Source organism: Canis lupus, chromosome 14 (genome assembly GCF_003254725.2).
Source record: "Canis lupus dingo isolate Sandy chromosome 14, ASM325472v2, whole genome shotgun sequence".
Classification (NCBI taxonomy): Eukaryota; Metazoa; Chordata; class Mammalia; order Carnivora; family Canidae; genus Canis; species Canis lupus.
The window spans coordinates 16563083-16583477 of record NC_064256.1 but is presented as its reverse complement, the minus strand read 5'-3'; the positions used below and the strand labels follow the sequence as shown (position 1 = coordinate 16583477).

At 37.1% G+C, this 20395-nt stretch overlaps 1 protein-coding gene across 8 annotated transcripts in view; it reads right to left on the bottom strand.

Annotated features, from left to right (window-relative positions):
- The window catches only part of CDK14 (cyclin dependent kinase 14), a 722297-nt gene that overhangs the window by 191918 nt on the left and 509984 nt on the right, over positions 1-20395 (bottom strand). For all 8 annotated transcript variants that reach the window (XM_035698550.2, XM_035698549.2, XM_049093543.1 and 5 more), the window contains one exon: positions 17832-17925. In XM_035698550.2, coding sequence (XP_035554443.1) covers positions 17832-17925 — 94 coding nt within the window. The remainder of the gene's footprint in view (positions 1-17831; positions 17926-20395) is intronic.

The following is a 20395-nucleotide window of genomic DNA, read 5'->3' as shown; positions in this document are numbered from 1 at the left end:
TTGTCAGGCCCCGCTGACATCAGTGGAAACAATCTGGGATAAATGTGCACATCAGCAAGAAGTAAAGCACAGCTGTTTCTTCGCAAATCACATGAGAAGAGACTGTAAAATATTGAGCAGTGAAATGGAAGTAGCCTATCGAAGACATGTCTGTAGATCTTTTTACTTTAATAGAGGGTTTTGAACACTAAATTCCAGTTATAGGCTTGATTCCTGGCATTTGTCAAAAGCAGTTCTTGGGTCAAGCCCATCAGTAGATGGTAAGTCAAAACGCAGGAGGAAATAAGTGTTCTGCTGTGTTTCATTCAGCTCTCTAACCTTCCGAGCAAAGAATTAGTAAGCAGTTGGCTTAGTAAAAACAACAACAACAACAAAAAACAACAAAAACCCAGTTTGCTTCTTGTTGCATTTTCATGAATAAAATCATGATTTTGGAAACTAGAAGACAAAGAAATAAAAATAGCAGCGGAGAAAATAAAACCACTTCATCATACATTTTAGGCATTATTTTTCTCAAATTGGTGTTAAAGCAATGCTAAAATGATGCCTGAGATGGAATGGTTTCCCAGTAAATGATAATTCAATATTTGTAAGTCCGAAAATATTTATGTTTTAACAAATAAGCCACATTCTGTCTTAAAACTCAATGGTAAAAGATTTGTTGTTTTCTACTAAAATCACTGAGCTTCGTGTGATGTATAATATAGTGTAGCACCTCTTATCTTTTTTTGAAGCCACGTTGATACAGGTCTGCTCAAATAAATGAATGCTCCCATTTTAACCAGTTCTTACTAACTTAAATACACAGGAAGAAAAATCATCAGTAATGTTCCCCAACCCTCCCCCAGTACTGATTATAGGTAGGTTTCTGATGCCTCAAATTGACCTTGTTACTACAGCATTTGCTCCTTTGTTTCAGTCGCTGGAATTTACTTCTCTTTGCACCTCCCTGCCCCATCCAGCAGAGCTACGGTTACACTGCCAAGCAATAAATATTGTTATTTCCCGAGTGTCTCTCCCCTTCCACATTGTGTCTCACTGAGAGAAAGAAAACTCCTGAAGAGAGAATCTTACAACTGACTCCGAGGGCAAGAATGGATTTTGCAAACAGTATTCTGTTTTCATGCATCTATAGTATTTTTTTTCCTAAGACTTTATTTCACACAGGTTTCAGGTTCACAGCAAAACAGCAGAAGACAAAGAGATTTCCTCTATAATAGCATCAATTTTGTTGTTTGCAAAAATTGAGCTTAATATGTGGCAAGATGAACAAATACTACTACATTTGTCTAAAACTTTTTTGCTAGAGGGCTATAATTTCACCAATGTTAGTTGACATTTTGCCCATGTCACATCTACTTTAACATTATGGTATATCAAGAGACCAAGATTATGAGACAAGCCACGTTATACAGTGATTATTTATGCTAAAAACAGTATTTCAGTATAAAGAAGAAAATTAATAAGGAATGGCAATCAAATTTAGTTCCTTTATGATTTTAGCTTTCTAATTTCCTCAGAATGACACACCCAGTATTAAGTACTGAAAAGAAAATTTTGCCAAAATTCTTCAAAACAGAAATTCACCAAACCCCACTGTCCGGTATGTATCATGGGCACTCACAACAGCTGAATGAATTGAATCACATCCCAAGTGTCAAAAATTAGATCAAAATGTGCACACATCACTATTCCATGTGACTGATAAACAATATTTCATCTTATTGGGAATAAAATGGAATCTGAGACATGAACCTAATATTATTTTCTAAGAAAGGCTTATTAATACCTTTCAGCTATTTACTTTTCACTTGGCAAACATCAAACATTTTTAATACTGAATTTTACTTAGAGCAAATGGACAGTAATTTGTTCTACTGAGCTTCAGTAAAATGATCTCTGCATCTGAAAGTTACATGTCGTCTGCCACTGATGATTTACAAATTATTGGAACAATGAACTGCAAAAGGAGAACCTAAAGGAAAATATGCACTCACATCTATTTCTAAGCAAATAAACAAAAGAAGAGAAATTGTCTTTAAATTTTAAAGTCATTCTTCATGTAATCCCCACAGAGTTCTCCTAAAAGATGCATTTTAAAAAGGAAACAGTGAAGTTTAAGAAATGTGATAATTTATGAGATAATTCTATCATCACGAGTCAATATCTCTGCAGTGTCAGAGTGTATACTAATGCTTGATTTGCACAAAGCACTCCTGTGTTCCCCACCCACACCCCTAAATCCTAAACTATATTAGGCGGAAAGAGTAAAAACAACTGCACTGCAAGGTCAACCAACACTCAAGGGAGACATCAGAGTTTGGGTGAAGAGACTAAGAGGTTCCAGGAGAAGGAAAGAGAACATGTAATTGGGAAACCAGAGAAAAATTCACTGAGGGAGAGGGGATATTTCTAGTACTTAGAAGAAGTACTTAGAAAGAAGGGTTGTATGTAGACATTAGACATGAGAGAAGAACTTCTGGCAGGTGTAAAGTCACAGAAGTTTGTAGCAGAATTGGTTTGTCCCTAAACCAATTCTTCCATCTTTACCAGAGATCGACTAGCATGAAAGGCAAAGTATGACCAGACTGACATTTCCTCTTGTCCAGGAGAAGAATGTATTCCCAGAGACTCAAGTTTGCTGACAATTTTAATATCTAGAGTTATTCCAAATGAGAAGACTAAGTTTATATCAGGTACTATAATAAGAAAAGATTCTTCGAATGTTGTATTTAAAATAGATAGTTCTCAACACTTTTCCAGTACAACTAAACTCACAGACAAAGAGATTTTAGTAAGAATATAAAAATGTCACAGCCTACGCACTACATGGAAAGCATATGACTGTCATTGTCAAAAGAGATGAGTGAGATAGAGGACAAATTCAGTTTCAAGGTCAGATAATCTGTTAACTTGACTTAGTATAAAATTGTTCTCTAGGGGATGTGCTCCAATGACTTGGGTAGATTATTTTACATGACAAATTTTAATCAAACAGCCAGTGCTTTCTATCAAGATATATAATAATGTGACATGAGATCAATTTAGGATAGAAAGTTTTGAGAAGGCTTTAGAAAAAAAAAAAATTTCCCTTATAGGGGGTTGGGCAGGAGATGATACAAGGTCAGATTTGAAATGAGCTCATGTCTCACAAAAAGATTAGCAGCCTGGACAGATTTATCTTTGTGAATGAAGTCTTTTAAGGTATCTACTCTTCTAAGAAAAGTTAGGTCACAAAACAAGGGAGAGAAACAGCATATTAATCAAATGCTCAGGTCAGACAAAAGTTACAGTACTGGATATGATAAATACAAGTCTTTGCTTGGGTACACATTCTAATTCTAGTCACCTAATATTATTAATATAAAGTGATGTAAAAGAAACTCCCAAATACACTTGTTGTAAGGGCAGGCCTCTGGAGCGTCATATCAAAAGTATCCCTGGAAGAAACACAGGACTTATAGTCTGATGGAGTAGTGATTTCTATATCTGGATAGGGTGCGCCTACACTAATGAGGTTTTTAGGTTGTCATATCAGGCCAGAAAATTTAAAACATCCATAACATTTCAAGTAGGACATGTGCCTTTTAGAGTGGATGCTCTTAACCAAGAGGACTCATCACCCCAGGACTTCTTGTTTGTTAGAATGCATACAGGTCCATCTTTAGAGACTGATTCTGAAGGCCCTAAGAGAGGTCCAAGGATGAGCGTTCAGGAAATTATTCCCAAGCCACTCTAATACACACTCCTTGTTATGAATCAGAGCAAAATCAACCACGCAACAAACATAAAACAAAAAAGTATTTTGGAGGAAAAGTCAGCACATTTAGAATTTCAGCTCAATTCTGGTACTTACGAAACATGTCTTCTTAGAGAGGTTCATGTAACCTCTGAAGACTATTCCCTCAGCCGTAAAACTAAAATAACAGTATCTCACCTTCCTTGGTCATGGGATCAAAGGAGGTGCAGTACTTATCTATGGCTACAGAACATGTCACTCCAAAACTCAGGGGCTTTAAGTAACAAACATTTATTACCTCACAGTTTCTGTTGGTCAGGAATTAAGTCCACCTTAGTTAGGTGCCTCGGCCTCAGGCTCTCTTACAAGGTAGTAAGTAAAGTGTTCACCATAGCTGTATTGTCACATGAAAGCTGAACTGAGGGAGGATCCACTTCCAAGCTCACTCACAGAACTGTTGCCAACACTTCGGTCTTCACTGGCTGTCAGCTGGAAAAATCAGTTTCTTGACTAGTGGCTAAACTTCTACAGAACAATTTACAACATGGCAGCTGGATCCCCTCTGAGTCAGCCAGTGAGGCAGTAAGAGAGGGTGAGCAAGAGGAATTAGTAATCTTTTCATAAGTTAGCCCCAGGAGTAGTGCTGCATCAAATATTCCATCACTTCTGCTGTTGTCCATTAGAAGCAAGTCTCTGGGCCCAACTAACACTCAAGGGGAGGGTTTCCAAGAGAGGAGACCACTGGAAGCCATCTTAGATGCTGCCAACCACAAGAGATAACAAAGGTAATGTTCTGAAGAATAAGAGACTTATATGTCGAAGCACATTGCAAATGAAAAAAAAAAAACTAATTATGGCAGAATTTTGAGTTATAAAAATCTACTTTATGGAAAACATTCTGAGGATTTGCTAAGGAGTGTTACCTCCTCCTCTCTTATCTCAGATGTGTCACACTATGGCATTTTTTTCACCATCTTTTTCAGTCTGACACATCTGTGAACTTGTTAGTCAAGAAAGGATGAAAAGGAGGGTGAGCAAACGAGGGACCTCATGACCTACCAAGTAACACTCTGTGACAATTCGCAGTTTCATATTTATCATGGGAAGTAGTACTGTAAAGGCTATAAGGAGGATGGAGAAAAAAACAAACAAACAAACAAAAATCTAGGGCTCGATTAAATTGTTTCCCAGACTGTTTTTCCTAGCTCAACTTGGTGATAAACCTAATGAAAATTTATGTGACCACTGTGGCAGTTTTAAACCATGGCCCCAACATTCTTAACACTCTTCTCATCTAGAACTGGGGTTTACATCCCTCCCTTTGACTGTGGATGAAGAAATGTGACTGCTTTAATGGATAGAGAGCCACTAAATGACTTCTGAGGTTAAGTTAAAGAGAAACCATGCAGTTTTGTTCTGGTTCTCTTAGGACACTCACCCTTGGAACCCAACTTACACCGCGAGGAAGCTCAAACTAACCCACATGGAGAGAACCTATGCAGGACCTTAAGACTCTATGAAGAGAGAGATGTTTGCCCAGTTCCCAGCTGCACCAGATTCTGACTATTCCTGCTCCAGCCACCATCTCTCTACAACCATGTCATGGACACCAAGTCCATCAAATCCAGAACTGCCCTTACTCAATTCCTGATCCTGGAACTATGACCAAAATATTTTTAAAAGTGACTGTTGATCTAATGCAGAGAATTTTTTGTTTTGTTTGTGGGCTTTTTTTTTTTTTTTTTTTTGAGGTGGGGGTAAGGGCAGAAGGAGAGAGAGAGAATCTTTAGAGAATCCACTAGGTGTGGGGCCTGATGTGGGGCTTGATCTCAGGACCCTGAGATCATGACCTGAGATGAAATCAAGAGTAGGACACCTTACTGACTGAGGTACCTAGGTGCCTCTAACTCAGAGTTCTGAGGGGTCACATGACAAGAGTTAACTGCAGTAGTCAGTAAGTAATCACATATACTGACAATAAAGTCATGAATAACAAGATGGTAATATAAAACAGGGATATATTAGTTTAAAACATTTCCCAGAATTTAAGACTGTTAGACCACAGACAAGAACAATTACCTCCAGAAAAGTCTTTGGTAAAGACTGCTACAATTGGGAAATATTTACAGGTGGGTGGATATGCCTAAAAGCAATCCTGTGTTCCTGTTACAAATCATAGCAACTAGAAATATAGCACTTTAATTTTATAATATCTCAAATTGACAATCAATTAACAAATGTTGTCAGCAACTACCTTCTTCTCTTTTCATGATAGTTACAAACCATTTGGCATTAGACCAGCACTGCAAATACCATCCATTCCCCTCCACGTCTGCCCTCCCATATGCACGTCACTGTTAGCCCCATCCCCTCCCTTCATTTCTGAATCATGTAAGATCATGATACCTTTCCATTCCTTTTTATTTCTCTACAATATTTAGCCAAATCTTCTTCCCTTTCATCCCCTTTCTTCTTTCTTATCTTTCAGCAAAGCTTTTCAACCACATTGCCAAGACACCTCTCTGTCACCCATCTGTTCTTGCCTATTCCAATATTTTGATCCATCAAATGAGCTGCTTTTAATATTTGGTGTTCCTTACCTTACAAACACCCTCATCTTCATGATTTAAAAAATATTTATGACATATAATAAAATTTATAATTTTTGCCTTTTAAAATACCCCTAAGAGGATATCTAATCACCTTCTCTCAGCCATTTGCAGAGAAGTTGTCTATATTCAATGTTTTTAATTTTTCACTTACTCTTTAAGCCCACTATAATCTGACTTTAAAAACACTTGGAACTATTCCCTTAGAAGTTACCAACCAGGGGCCTCTTTTCAGCACCATCTTCTACTGACCTCACTGTAGTATTTGATGCAGTTGATAATCTCTCTTTCTTGAAATTCCTCTACTTTTGACTTTCCAAAAAAAAGTGCTTTCTGGCTCTCTGTATCCTCTAGATATTCTTTCTTTTCTCTCCTTTAAACCATCTTCTACTCTCCAAAATGGAAACATTTCCCACTTTCTTCAATCTATACCAATATTTCTGGAGAACTAAATCAGGAAGCTCAAATCCCTAGCTCCAACATAATCCCAACTTGAAACATGCACAGAGGTGTACTTCCAACTCACTTTTTTAAATTGCTCTATCTGATGTCTGAATAGTAATAGATAAAGGAAGTTAATGCTTTACACAAAGTAAGGACTTCTCACAGAAGGAAATGCTTTATATGAAGGAGGTCAAATAACAAGAGTATTAAAAATCACGTTGATGCACTAGAAAGAATGATCCTTAATTTACCAAATTCAGGCATAAGAACTCTCTGATTTGGATACTATTATCATTATGGACACACAAGTTGCTATTTCCTCCATCTAAATGATGCCCGGCATTTGCATGTCTTGGGTTCTTCACTACCTTTACAAATATCACCTTCTGAGAGAAACCTCCCAGACCACCATATGTATCTCTCATGCAACATTTATGAGACACATTATACATTTATTTGCTTATTATCTATCTTCCTTCATAGGAATACAGGATCCAAGAGAACAGGGACTTTGTTTTTTTGCACTTCTATCTCTCCAGAAGTAAGAAGAACATTTAGCTCATAGTAACCACAACAAACATTTGTTGAAGAAATTAATAACTTAATGGAAAAGTGAATGATTTAATGAAAATACTCTCATTTTCCATTTATAGAAAGTTTGCAACACCATAATGTAAATGTAAGAATACTCAAAGTAAAAAATACTTTTTTTCACCAAGTGAGCTAATTCAAATTTCTACATAACGACTAGCTGATATTCAAATAGAAGTTTCTTTGCTAAAATTAATGAGATTAGCTATTCTATAATGGGCTATCATCTTGTCCTTGTTTTTTCTTATGACAAACGAGCCTATTGCAATTTGCTACCAAAATTTCTATTAGCTTATTGATTAGCACAGAACTTTTTTTTTTTTTAAGATTTATTTATTCATTCATGAGAGACACACACAGAGAGAGAGGCAGAGACACAGGCAAAGGGAGAAGTAGGCTCCTCGCAGGGAGCCCGATGTGGGACTCGATCCTGGAACTCCAGGATTACACTCTGAGCCGAAGGCAGACACTCAACTGCTGAGCCACCCTGGTGTCCCTAGAACTTTCTTTTTAGAATGTTTATCTAATGTCTCCCTATATCAATCACTCAAATGTTATTTCTTCCACATATTCACTTTCATTGGATCTCTTATCATTTTTCTTCCATGTGGTTTTTTTTTCATAGAACCTTGACCTGGGAGGATCTTAGGATATCATTCATCCAGGGGTTCTCAACCTCTCTTTCAGCAGTGAGATGCGTTTCATACACAAAATCTTAATAAAGGCAGAGCCAGGAATGGAGTGGCTGAAAAAGTGTGCCTCCCTTGAGCCTACCCCCCACCTTCTCCCTGAGACACTGAGGAGAATTTTAAGCCTTCTTTGAAAACCATGAACAGTCCAAACTTTTCTAATTAAACCCAGATGTATATTCTGTGTCGACTCTTCAATTTCTTTTTTTTTTTTTTTTTTGACTCTTCAATTTCTTTAACAGGAAACCCTTCTCCTCTGGTCTAAAAACATTTAATGAGCAAATAGAGTGTGCCACATGCTGTATAGGCAGAGCAAGAAACATATTGAGGGAACACAAAAAGGACTGCTAACCCCACCCACTAGCTAAATAGACCTGAATTGGTCTGTAATTTCCCTGGAGGGAATGATTTTTTTGTCTCCCTCCTTACTTATCCTTCACTTCTCTGCTGCTCACCCTTAAACTGACTTTTGTGTCACTGCACTGATTCTCTCCTGGTCTAGCTTCCCTACCTCTTCCCCAGCCTCCACAAACTACGAGCATCTGTAAGGTTAAGGCAGCACTCCACTGCATTTCCCCCTCCAACTTTTCATTATTCAAAAACTAGTATGGTTTGGGACCCAACTTTGTCTGCTTTGAGTGAACAATCCCTGAGCTTCAATCTCTCTCCTGATTCTTTTCTGTACGATTTGTGGGCATTCCCAACTGGAGGTCCTCTGCTGCCATAAGAAAGTCCAGTAACTTGAGCTGTCTTTTTCTTCCTCTCCGGGGGCATTCCTTTTCAATGTTCCCATTATTTTCAATGATCTCACTAATCACTTTGTTTCCCAAGGTAGAAACTCTGAAGTGATTTTTTTATTCCTTTCTCTTTTGTATCATTTATATCCAAGATGGATCACAACAATTTTGCAACATCTTTTTGATGAGACCTTCTGGAAGCTATTCAAATGTAGCCCAGTTGACAGTACTTTTGAGGTGAGCAGGGACTGTGTCCTACCACTGCCTGTAGGCACAGTGCCGGACACAGAATAAGTGCGTATTAATTCTTGCTGAAAGAATAACTGAATGGGATAAAAATATGTGATGCTTAATGTAGCATAAAAACCGCAAACAAATTATCTAGTAATACAGCAATGTGTTAGTACATTTGGGCACATTTAGAAGATATTACAGTATAATTAAAATAATACTTTTGAGTATATATTAATGGCTTGGAAATTGCTCCCAATTTAATGTGAAAATAAAGAGAAGTGGATACAAAACCTATAAATTTATTATTAACTCAATTGTGAAAACCTAGAAAAGGAAATACAAAAAAGCTGGGGTGCTAGGTGGCATACTCAGTTAAGCATCTGCTTTCGGCTCAGGTCATGATCCTGGAGTCCTGGGATCGAGCCCCAGCTCCCTACTCAGTGGGGAATCTGCTTCCCCTCTCCCTTTGCCCCCCCCCCCCCCCCGCTTGTGCTTTCTCTCTCTCTCTCTCTCTCTCTCAAATAAATAAAATCCTTAAAAAAAAAGATAATACAAAAAAGCTTAATACTGGTTATCTCTGAATGATGATTTTTATTTATTTTCATACTGTTTTTAAATTTTTCTAACTGCTTTATTTTTTATAAACTTAACACTCTGAAAAAGATTTGCCACCATGTAAATAACTCTGCCTATTGATAAGGCTTGAAAGAAACATGTACAAATTAAAAGAGGCATTTGTTTCCAGGGTAGGAGGTATTATAATTTATCTCCCTGATTGTTTTTCTCACATTGGCTTAAAAAATTATTGAATGGGACACCTGGCTCAGTCGGTTAAGTGTCTGACTTGATTTTGGTTTAGATCATGATCTCAGGGTTGTGAGATGGAGCCCCACTCAGGCTCCCAGCTGAGTGTAGAGCCTTCTTGGGATTCTCTCTCCTTCTCCCTCTGCCCCTCACCCCCGCCCTCCTAATCAGCACTGCATTTCTGTGCGCTCATGTGTGTGTACTCTCTCTCTTAAAAAAGTAAACTATTAAAAATTACTATTTAATATTTCCAATATCCTTCAACCCAACATGTATTGCTTAGTTCCCTATAGTGTTCATGTAGCTGAATTTACCATCATATCATACTGTATTAATTTTGCTAAAATGCCATTTTAACATTATTACTCTGGTTAAAAAATTATATTATCTCATTATTACTTTATAGCTAAAATAAGATATAAAGTCCTCACTCTATCAAAGTCTGATCTTGAACATCCAATCTCACCTTCCACTGCACTGCATTTCTGTGCGCTCATGTGTGTGTACTCTCTCTCTTAAAAAAGTAAACTATTAAAAATTACTATTTAATATTTCCAATATCCTTCAACCCAACATGTATTGCTTAGTTCCCTATAGTGTTCATGTAGCCGAATTTACCATCATATCATACTGTATTAATTTTGCTAAAATGCCATTTTAACATTATTACTCTGGTTAAAAAATTATATTATCTCATTATTACTTTATAGCTAAAATAAGATATAAAGTCCTCACTCTATCAAAGTCTGATCTTGAACATCCAATCTCACCTTCCACCCATACCAGATAGACACCTACTGTCCCCACTTTACTTCTGTACCATTGCCTGATATCCCCATCTCTCTTATTCCACTTCAAATCTTATACTCTCTTCAGTGCTTGACAAAAATTGTCTTAGCAATTTTCTCTTTAAACACCCACAGCCTTTATGCATGATCCTGTAATATCATGCATTTTTAGAGTTAAAAAAGGTTAAAGCTGCAAGACCTTATTGAAGTCATTTAGTTCAACTACTCCCTTTACAGATGCCGAAACTGTATCTCAATTAGAAAAGGTGACTTATCCATGGAAAACAGTAACTCAAGATTAGAACCCAAGATTTAACTATTGGGTTCAGTATTTTAACTAGTACAGGATCTGCCACTGTTACTGGGTCTCTCTTCTGACCAATAACTCAGTAATTATTTATGAGTTTTATTTGTTTTTAATTTTTTAAAATTATTTATTTATTCATGAGAGACACACAGAGAGAGAGAGAGGCAGAGACACAGGCAGAGGGAGAAGCAGGCTCCATGCAGGGAGCCCAATGTGGGACTCGATCCCAGGTCTCCAGGATCACACCCCAGGTTGCAGGCAGTGCTAAACCGCTGTGCCACTGGGGCTGTCCTGACTGTTTTATTTTTAAAGATATCTCTTGCCTGCCCACTTTGATGACAGTTTCCCCAGGCAGACACCATGGCACACAGTTCCTTTACATCTCCCTTGTATTTAGTGCTGCAAAGTGAGTACTGAAAAAGTAAGCCAGGAATAACCTCAAGCAAATCCAATAGTGGTACTGGGGATACAATGTGTGATCCAGATATTCCATTTTAACAATGTGCCTCGTACAACCAATTGGATGGTAACAGCCATCAAAGGTAATGGCCACCAACTTTCTCTTACTTCGTATATGGCTATTCTAGGCAGTCATGAAACACCAAGGTTATCACTCTAGCTAAGAGCCTGGAAATGGAGCCAAGATGAGGAAACAAGGACTAGAACTGAATTTGAAGATCACATTTTTATGTTAGTCCATTGCAAAACACAGAGGCTTAAGGAAGGATCTGATTCAAAAGTCTAATAGCTTTCATATAGCTGCAAGTGGCTCTTTTCACACACACGCACATATATTACACACACACATATGTAAATTCTGAATGACATATATATGAGGAAGAGGAACATTTAAACTGTACCAATCAAGGAATGTACAACAGGTTAACAAACTGGTGGTTGAAATTTCATGGCAAGCCTGAGGACCTAGAAGACAGGGAGAGGTGAGATCCTCAGGGTTATCAACATTCAGAGGCAGGGAGAACAACAATGGCCCCCACAACAGACTCATGCCAGCTCCTCTGTCATGGCTGCTGTATATTGGGCCACAAGCCACACAAACCCAGAAGCATCTGCCAAAGGTCTCAGGCAGCTGTGCAAGCATTCTCTGCCATTTGTTCAGCTGTCGTGAAATGAGAGAGACACATATTCCCAGGGTTCCACCAACTGGATTTCTTTTTCAATTCCAAACAATGTGATTAGAATATAATTTTTTTTTACTAGTTCTGATTTTGTCACTCTGAATATATATTTACCAGGATGAATACATCTACTGCTTATTTTTGCAACTAACACAGGTGAATAGAATACCTCATGCCACAGTAAGAAATAGGTAATGCTGAGGAAATGAATATAAATCACTTTTTTCACCTAACATCAGAGTTACTACTTAGACAGGCAGGTGCCCATTCACATGGCAATTCAAAATGTCTTTGACATTTGTCAATTTGTCTTTGACAATATAATTTGTCAAACTTCCATCACTTCCTTCCTTTCTTGCATATGAGCATCACAATTTCAAGGAAAATGATTTAGTGGTGAAATCTCAGATTGTAGCAGAGCCAGCTCACCTAATATATATCAACGCAGTTATTAGGTTGCAGAAATAAATTCAATGCACTTGTTAAAAATGTAAACTGCTTCTTTCCACCAAAGGAGGGAAAGAGAAAAAAGACAAAACCTTCAGAAGAAAAAATATAAGGACTTTACTGAATGGTCTTTGTTGCCTTTCATATTTGTTGTAAAGACTTAGTGTGTGTGAGTTAATTATATTAGTTACCTTGGATAGCAAGCTATTAATTTTGTTCTTCAAAGTTATTAACCACCTTTCTATACACAGTTCACAGATGAATGGATGGACTTAATCCCTGTATTAAAAACAAACCAAATAATCCCATGTTTCATGACTTCTCAAAGTTGATTATCTCCTTGGCAATGCTTTACCAGAGGCCGGATATACAATGGCCACTTTAGAAGAGTCTCTGGCAATTTATATGAGAAGCCTGTGAAAGTGGATTTAATCACACTTTAATAGTAATTCAGATTCAGACCAGATATAAAAGGTTACCAAGTAAAAGCATTTTTTTCCCCAGTGATTCAACTATATTGGGCTAGTAAAATTTCTTATTCCAATGACCGTACAGCTCCTGAGAGAGGCTGTTTGTTTGATGGGACATACAGCTTTTTGCAAATTTGAACAATTCCGTAGAGAAAAAAGTATTTAATGTGATAATATTTATTATCTCAAGAAGTTTGTAGATTTCTCTTGGAGGTCATGTCTCATTCTTCAGAGCAAAACATAATATTATTTAATTCTAAAGCAGGAATTTTATATAGACAATGATCTTTATCTCCTAATTACCAAAGGACATTTTACTTGTTAAAATCATTACACATGTTAAAAAAAACTACAGTCAATGAAGAAATTATTACCATCAATCATGATGTTTATCTGCATTTAAGGGCTCTGTGCTCTAACGGGAGCAAACAAACAGTAGTTTCATGTACCAATATTCGAATGGGAAATCTGTAATGATCTATTTCTTTGATTTATTAAAAATCTAGTCATACCTCAAAGGTCTCTGAATATCCATAAAATTAGGAAACTATTCCCATAAAATTAAAAAATAATAGGCAAATCTGCAAACAGGAAGCAATCCAACAAGATAATCCCTATCACAAATCACTGCATTATAATAAAAATAATATATGAAATGAAAACTTTGACTAAGCTATAAGCAATAAAATATGCCTTTATGAAACTCATTTTTTGGTTCTATTGCTGTAGCATATATTTCATTTACATAACTATTTCCTTTTCTTTTAACTTCATCCAGAAATAATGCATATATGAAGACATTTCTTTCTATATGATTCCTTTTTGAAGTTTTCTGATTTCAAATACAGTAAATTAGTGATATTAGTATAAAAATCAGGAATTTAACAAGGTTACATATGCATTATTCAATAATTATCAGAGAGTGAACAGGGTGAAACTAAAGTTTAAGAAATTATTCTCAGAATTTAGTATTATTATTATTATTATAGTTGAGCTTCAAATAAATTAAAAGGCTAAATATTTGAAGATATGTTTTAGTATAAAAATCTATATGATGCAAATCATAGTCCATTGAGATTCCTTCTTCTGCTATTTTTTTCAATGACACAAAATTTTAAAAGTTCACTATATTTTTAAGAAAATAGTTCTGGAAAGTTATTTAAAATAACTGAATGAAAAGAAAAACTTACATAGAAAATAGGAAAAGAAAACACTTATAAAAAATGTACATTTATGTAAAGGACCATAAAATGTTAATAAAGAAATTTAATTTATTCTTAGGTGGGAAAGCTCAATTTTGCACATTTTCTTCCTAATATAATCTACAGGCTCAGTACAATCTCAATCAATTCAGTAGGAGATTTTCTCAGGAACAAGGAGAAGGAAGTGTTTCATGACTTTAGATGAAGGGATCAAAGTGTAACAACAGTCAATAAATTTATGAAAATTAAATGTTATTGAATTAAAGACTTGGAATTCTAATAATTATTTTTAACTAAAAGGATTAGTTTGCAAAGGATGCATCTGGCAGCTTTTCATAATGGTTAAAAATTGTAAACAAGCTATTAATATGGGGCTGATTAAGCAAATAATGTCTTGTCCATGCAATGAAACATTCCTTTGTCATTAGAAATGCTAAGTTTCTGGATTCATTTATTCAATGAAAAGTGTTAATTACATATTGTTAAGTGAAAAAAGAAAGTTACAAAAGGTATATAAAATATGATTCAATTTTTTTAACATGTGTAGAAATGGAGGATATATATAAAAATATTAAATGTGGTTTTCTCTGCTTACTAGGACAGGGTGATTTTTCAGCTTTTATACTTTTGGACACTGGAAATTTTCTGCATAAAGATGCATTGTTTATATAATCGTAAGACATTATTTTAACATTTGGTGTGGGAATTTATGCATAAAAAATAAGTAAAATTAGGAACTCCTCAGTGGTTCAGTGGTTGCACACCTGCCTTCAGCTCAGGTCGTGATTCTGGGATCTGGGATCGAGTCCCACATCGGGCTCCCTGCGAGGAGCCTGCTTCTCCCTCTGCCTATGTCTCTGCCTCTCTCTCTCTCACTCTGTGTCTCTCATGAATAAATAAATAACTTTAAAAAAATAAGTAAAATTAAAAGTTAAGTGGATACAGCTTCTGGGAGAAGAAATCAATATACTAACACTTGGAAGAAGGTTTCTATAATATTAGGGACTCTGCTATTTGTCCATCTGCTATGATGTACAGGGGCACCGGGGTATAGCATACAAGCATGGAGGAATCATCTATGCTTTGATTCCCTGGTTTCCATTGTTCATTTTTTGTAATCATTTTACTGCTGATGTCAAGGTGAACACAGTAGTGATGGAGAATCTCAACTCTTTTTTTTTTGTTTTTAAGATTTTTTTTTATTTATTCATGATAGACAGAGAGAGAGAGAGAGAGAGAGAGAGAGAGAGAGGCAGAGACACAGGCAGAGGGAAAAGCAGGCTCCATTGAGGGAGCCTGACATGGGACTTGATCCTGGGTCTCCAGGGTCACACCCCGGGCCGAAGGCAGCGCTAAACCGCTGAGCCACCCGAGGTGCCCAGAATCTCAACTCTTATCACTACATCCTCCTGGGTCCTTAAACTTAATATGAAAGCTATACTTTAGTGCTTCATTTGCATAACTAACATACATGCTAATATGCTAAGTTTCTCTCTTTCTATGGTCCATACTAACACTGGCCCCATTGAGTTCATATGAGAATTTAATTAAAGAGACAAGTATGATAATGTGGTTGACTGCTGCAATACATACAGCTTGAATCCTTTTACCAAAGACCTTAATTTGTCTAGCTCTGATTACATGTTTTAAGTAACAGGTTTATATGGATATTAGCTAATGTGGAAGTTCTACAGATTAATAATATTCAGTATTAAATGATTGGATAAAATAATAACTTACAGGATATTAACTATGTGCTAGGCATAGTTTTAAAGGCATTTTATGTGTTTTAAGTCAATTATTCCTTGAAACAACCTATGAGATGGGTACTGTTATTAGCCTTTTGTTTCTCCCAAGGGAAACTGAGGCTCAGATAATTAAGTCCATTGTCCAAGGTTACAGTGCAGGTGATAAACCCAGATCGTCTGGCACCAGAACACATTTTATTGTCTCTTTGTGCAGATTTTTAAAAATTGAAATGCTTTTTAAAATAATTTTAGATTTACTGAAAAGCAGTACAGAGGATTCCTGTATACCCCTCACCCATTTGCTCTTTAAATCTTATTATGTTTTTTCATTTGTTTTTATTGGGGTTTGTTTGATTTGCCAACATATAGTATAACACCCAGTGCTCATCCCATCAAGTGCCCTCCTCAGTGCCCATCACCCAGTTACCCCAACCCCCTACCCACCTCCTCTTCTGCAACCCTTTGTTTGTTTCCCAGACTTAGGTGTCTCCTTCTCTAATTTTTCCCACTCATTTCCCCTCCTTTCCCCTATAATCTCTTTCACTATTTCTTATATTCTACATATGAGTGAAACCATATGATGATTGTCTTTCTCTGATTGACTTACTTCACTCAGCATAATACCCTCCAGTTCCATCCACATCGAAGCAAATGGTGGGTATTCATCTTTTCTGATGGCTGAGTAACATTCCATTGTATATATAGACCACAGCTTCTTTATCCATTCATCTGTCGAAGGACATCATGGCTCCTTCCACAGTTTGGCTATTGTGGGCACTGCTGCTATGGATACTGGGGTGCAGGTGTCCCAGCATTTCACTACATCTGTATCTTGGGGGTAAATCCCCAGCAGTTGTAGGGTAGCTCTATTTTTAACTCTTTGAGGAACCTCCACACAGTTTTCCAGAGTGGCTGCACCAGTTCACATTCCCACAACAGTGCAAAAGGGTTCCCCTTTCTCCACATTCTCTCCAATATTTGTTGTTTCCTGTCTTGTTAATTTGTGCCATTCTCACTGGTGTGAGGTGGTATCTCATTGTGGTTTTGATTTCTATTAAATCTTAAATTAAATGGTGTATTTGTCACAACGAAATGTACGCTGATATCTACTAAACTGCACACTTTACTCGGATGTCTCTCGTGTTCCTTGATGTCTTTTTTCTGTTCCAGGATTCCATTCAGGATACCACGTGACGTGGAGTTGTCATGCCGCCCTAGCCTCCTCTGGGCTATGACAATTTCTCAGACTTTCCTTGTTTTTGAGGACCCTGGCAGTTTTGAGGAGTACTAATCAGGTATTGGGTAGAATGTCCCTCGAGCTTGTGTGATGTGTTTTTCATGATTAGAACAGGGTTAGAGTTTTTGAGAGGAGGACCACAGAGGTGAAGTGGCACATTATATCAGACGTACAGTCTATCAACATGACTTGTCTGTGATGATGCTGGCCTTGAAGACCTGGTTGTTCTCCATTTTAAAGTTACTCTCCTTTTTCCAAGCTGTTACTTTATGGGAAAAGTTATCAATCAAAGCCCATATTTCAGTGGGTGAAGACAGGAGGGAGTTAAGCTTCACCCACTTGGGGGGGGGGTCTACATAAACTGTTTGAAATTCTTCTGCCAGAGCCCTCATTTTTAACCCCACTATTTCATATTGCTGCCGACATCCTATCGTTTCCTACCACTTTGGCACATTATGCATGTACAGTTTAAAAACACAATTCTTAACTTATTTCCTGCTTTTTCAGAGGTGCAAAAATACATTAGAATTAAATGTGACAACCCATAAATTTGTTTAAAATCATTTTCCACTAGCACTGTACAATTTGTCATCAAGGGATGAATTAGAAACCAATTTTTCTCAGAAGCACTCCGTAAAGAACTTACCAGAAATATTCGTTCAAGTTGATCCTGAATGTCTTTCATTCCTGGAAAAGCAGCAACTCCTTGGATCATTTCAACAAAGATGCAGCCGACTCCCCTAAAGAGAGAAGGATGAGTTATACCAAAACTCCAATATATTCTGGAAAATTAAATCTGGAATTAGGACATCTACTCCTATAGAGGAGAGACAATGAATAAATGACATTCTTAGTGAGTATGAAAGGCTGTGCCATGTACATCTAGACCCCATGTCTTTCCTTTCCCTCTCTGTCTAGTGTCCTGAAACATCCCTAATAGCTGCAGCTAGCTACACTGGGCTCAGAAAATGGTGGCAACCAATGAAATATAACACTCCATCTCATTTACTGGAAGCAGTTAAGAAACTCCTTAGCCTGATCTAGAAAGCCTCCACAGTCTTTTTCAAATAGCCCTTTCCTACCCCGTTTTACAAATCCTCTTTCTCCGGCTGTCCAGGAGTTATTGAACCTCTCTTTGCACCAAAATCATCTGTGTGTGTGTGGGGGGGGGGGGGGGGGCGGGGTGGTGGAGATCTATTTAAAACTGCAAATATTCTGAACACAAACTGAAGAGATCCTTTTTCAATCCATCTAGGTTGGATCCTGGGTGTTGACTCAGGTAGTTCAGGTTATTCAGGGCAGCTACCATGAGGATCGCCAAGCTGGACTGATTGCCCATAGGCTAGGCGTAAACCCATATAGCTTGACTCAAATTGCTTCACTACTACAACTCTTTCCTTCTTTATTTGCTCTTAACTTATCAATCCAACCCAGCTTCTATAATCTAATTTAAAGGCCATTTCTTCCATAAAGCCTTACACGAACACTCCAGCAGACAGAATAGCTCCCTTTATGAGTTTATTCTGTTAAGTTTTCATTCACCATATCAGCCATCTACCACGGCCAACTTCCCTTCCTAGCTCAGCAGACTATGCTCAAGGCAGGCTAGCAGATCAGGAGACTTAGCTCCCAGACAACAGAGGCCTGAATCTAACCTAGTGGGAACAACCAATCCATAGTATAGGCAGAGAGCCAATGAGATACTTCTGCTGGGACTTTAAAGAACAATCGCTTGAGAGAGGGATGGAAAAAAAGTAGCCTATATCAATGGGATAAGTCCATTAATGGCAGAGCACTAGCAAGAAGGGTCTTCATGCAGATGAAATCCCCTGAAATGGCCTTGTTCCTGCCTTCCTAAGGACTGGATGTTCAGATAATACGTTGATTTTGCTAGCATTCTCTACCTTGTAGCAATTCTCCGAGATATACATGTGTGTAAATAAATAAATAAATAAATACACACACACACACACACACACACACACACACACACATTTTTTAGATGGTTCTACCTTAAATGGGTTTATGTTTCCTAAAAGTACTCTAATGAAATCATGAACATATTGGGACACTTCTTCAATTGCTGCATTCATATTTAACTTAGAGTGAGCAAAACCCTTGTGTCTTTAACTTATTTTAGATCCTTTTGAGGTTAAGGACAAGGGATTATATTTCTATAACTGCCCCAGTTGTTATCACAGTTGTACATAAAGTATAGAATTAAAGAAGTAATGCATTTGCAGAAATCTCTTCTCTATTACAGCACATAATTTCACTCCAAATTAAACACTAAAAGTAAATAGAATCAAAATGACTAAAATCAAAGAAATGCTACTTTATTTTATTTTATTTTTTAATTTTTATTTATTTTTTATTTATTTATGATAGTCACACAGAGAGAGAGAGAGAGGCAGAGACATAGGCAGAAGGAGAAGCAGGCTCCATGCACCGGGAGCCCGACGTGGGATTCGATCCCAGGGTCTCCAGGATCGCGCCCTGGGCCAAAGGCAGGCGCCAAACCGCTGCGCCACCCAGGGATCCCGAAATGCTACTTTATATATCATAAAAATAATTCCACTTAAATAGCCAAGAATTCATTTTAAAATCAGTGTTCTAGGCAGATTGGGTTTAACACAAGTTGTTTTCATTTAAGATTTGAGACACAACATACTTTTGACAATCATTTTATTAGCATATTAAAATGCAATGATATTCTTATAAATATTAGTGCTTCAGATGCCTGGTTAAATCTAAAACTTCCATTTAGTGGCTTTCCAAATTTTTACTCCAATAATTTTCTAAGATTACTGACCTACATATCTACTGTCTTCTTTTGTTAAAAATTTGTTTTTCAAGAATTATTTTAGAGAGATTGAGCACTAGGCAGGGGAGGCAGAGGGAGAATGAGAGAGAATCCCAAGCAGACTCTGCATTGAGCATGGAGCCCAACGTGGGGCTCAATCTCAGAATCCAAGATCATAACTCACTATCAGGACTCAAGATTAGGACCTGAGCTGAAACCAAGAGTTGCAAGCTCAACTGATCATACCATTCAGGTGCTCTTCTACTGTCTTCTCATTTATGTTTACATAAAATATCTTAGATCTTAAATTGTACTGGCATCTTCCCTTTATTTTTATTTAACATTCAGAATATATTCTCTATTCACTACAATTTGTCTTTAGTCTTTCCCAGCACAAGCTAGAGCTC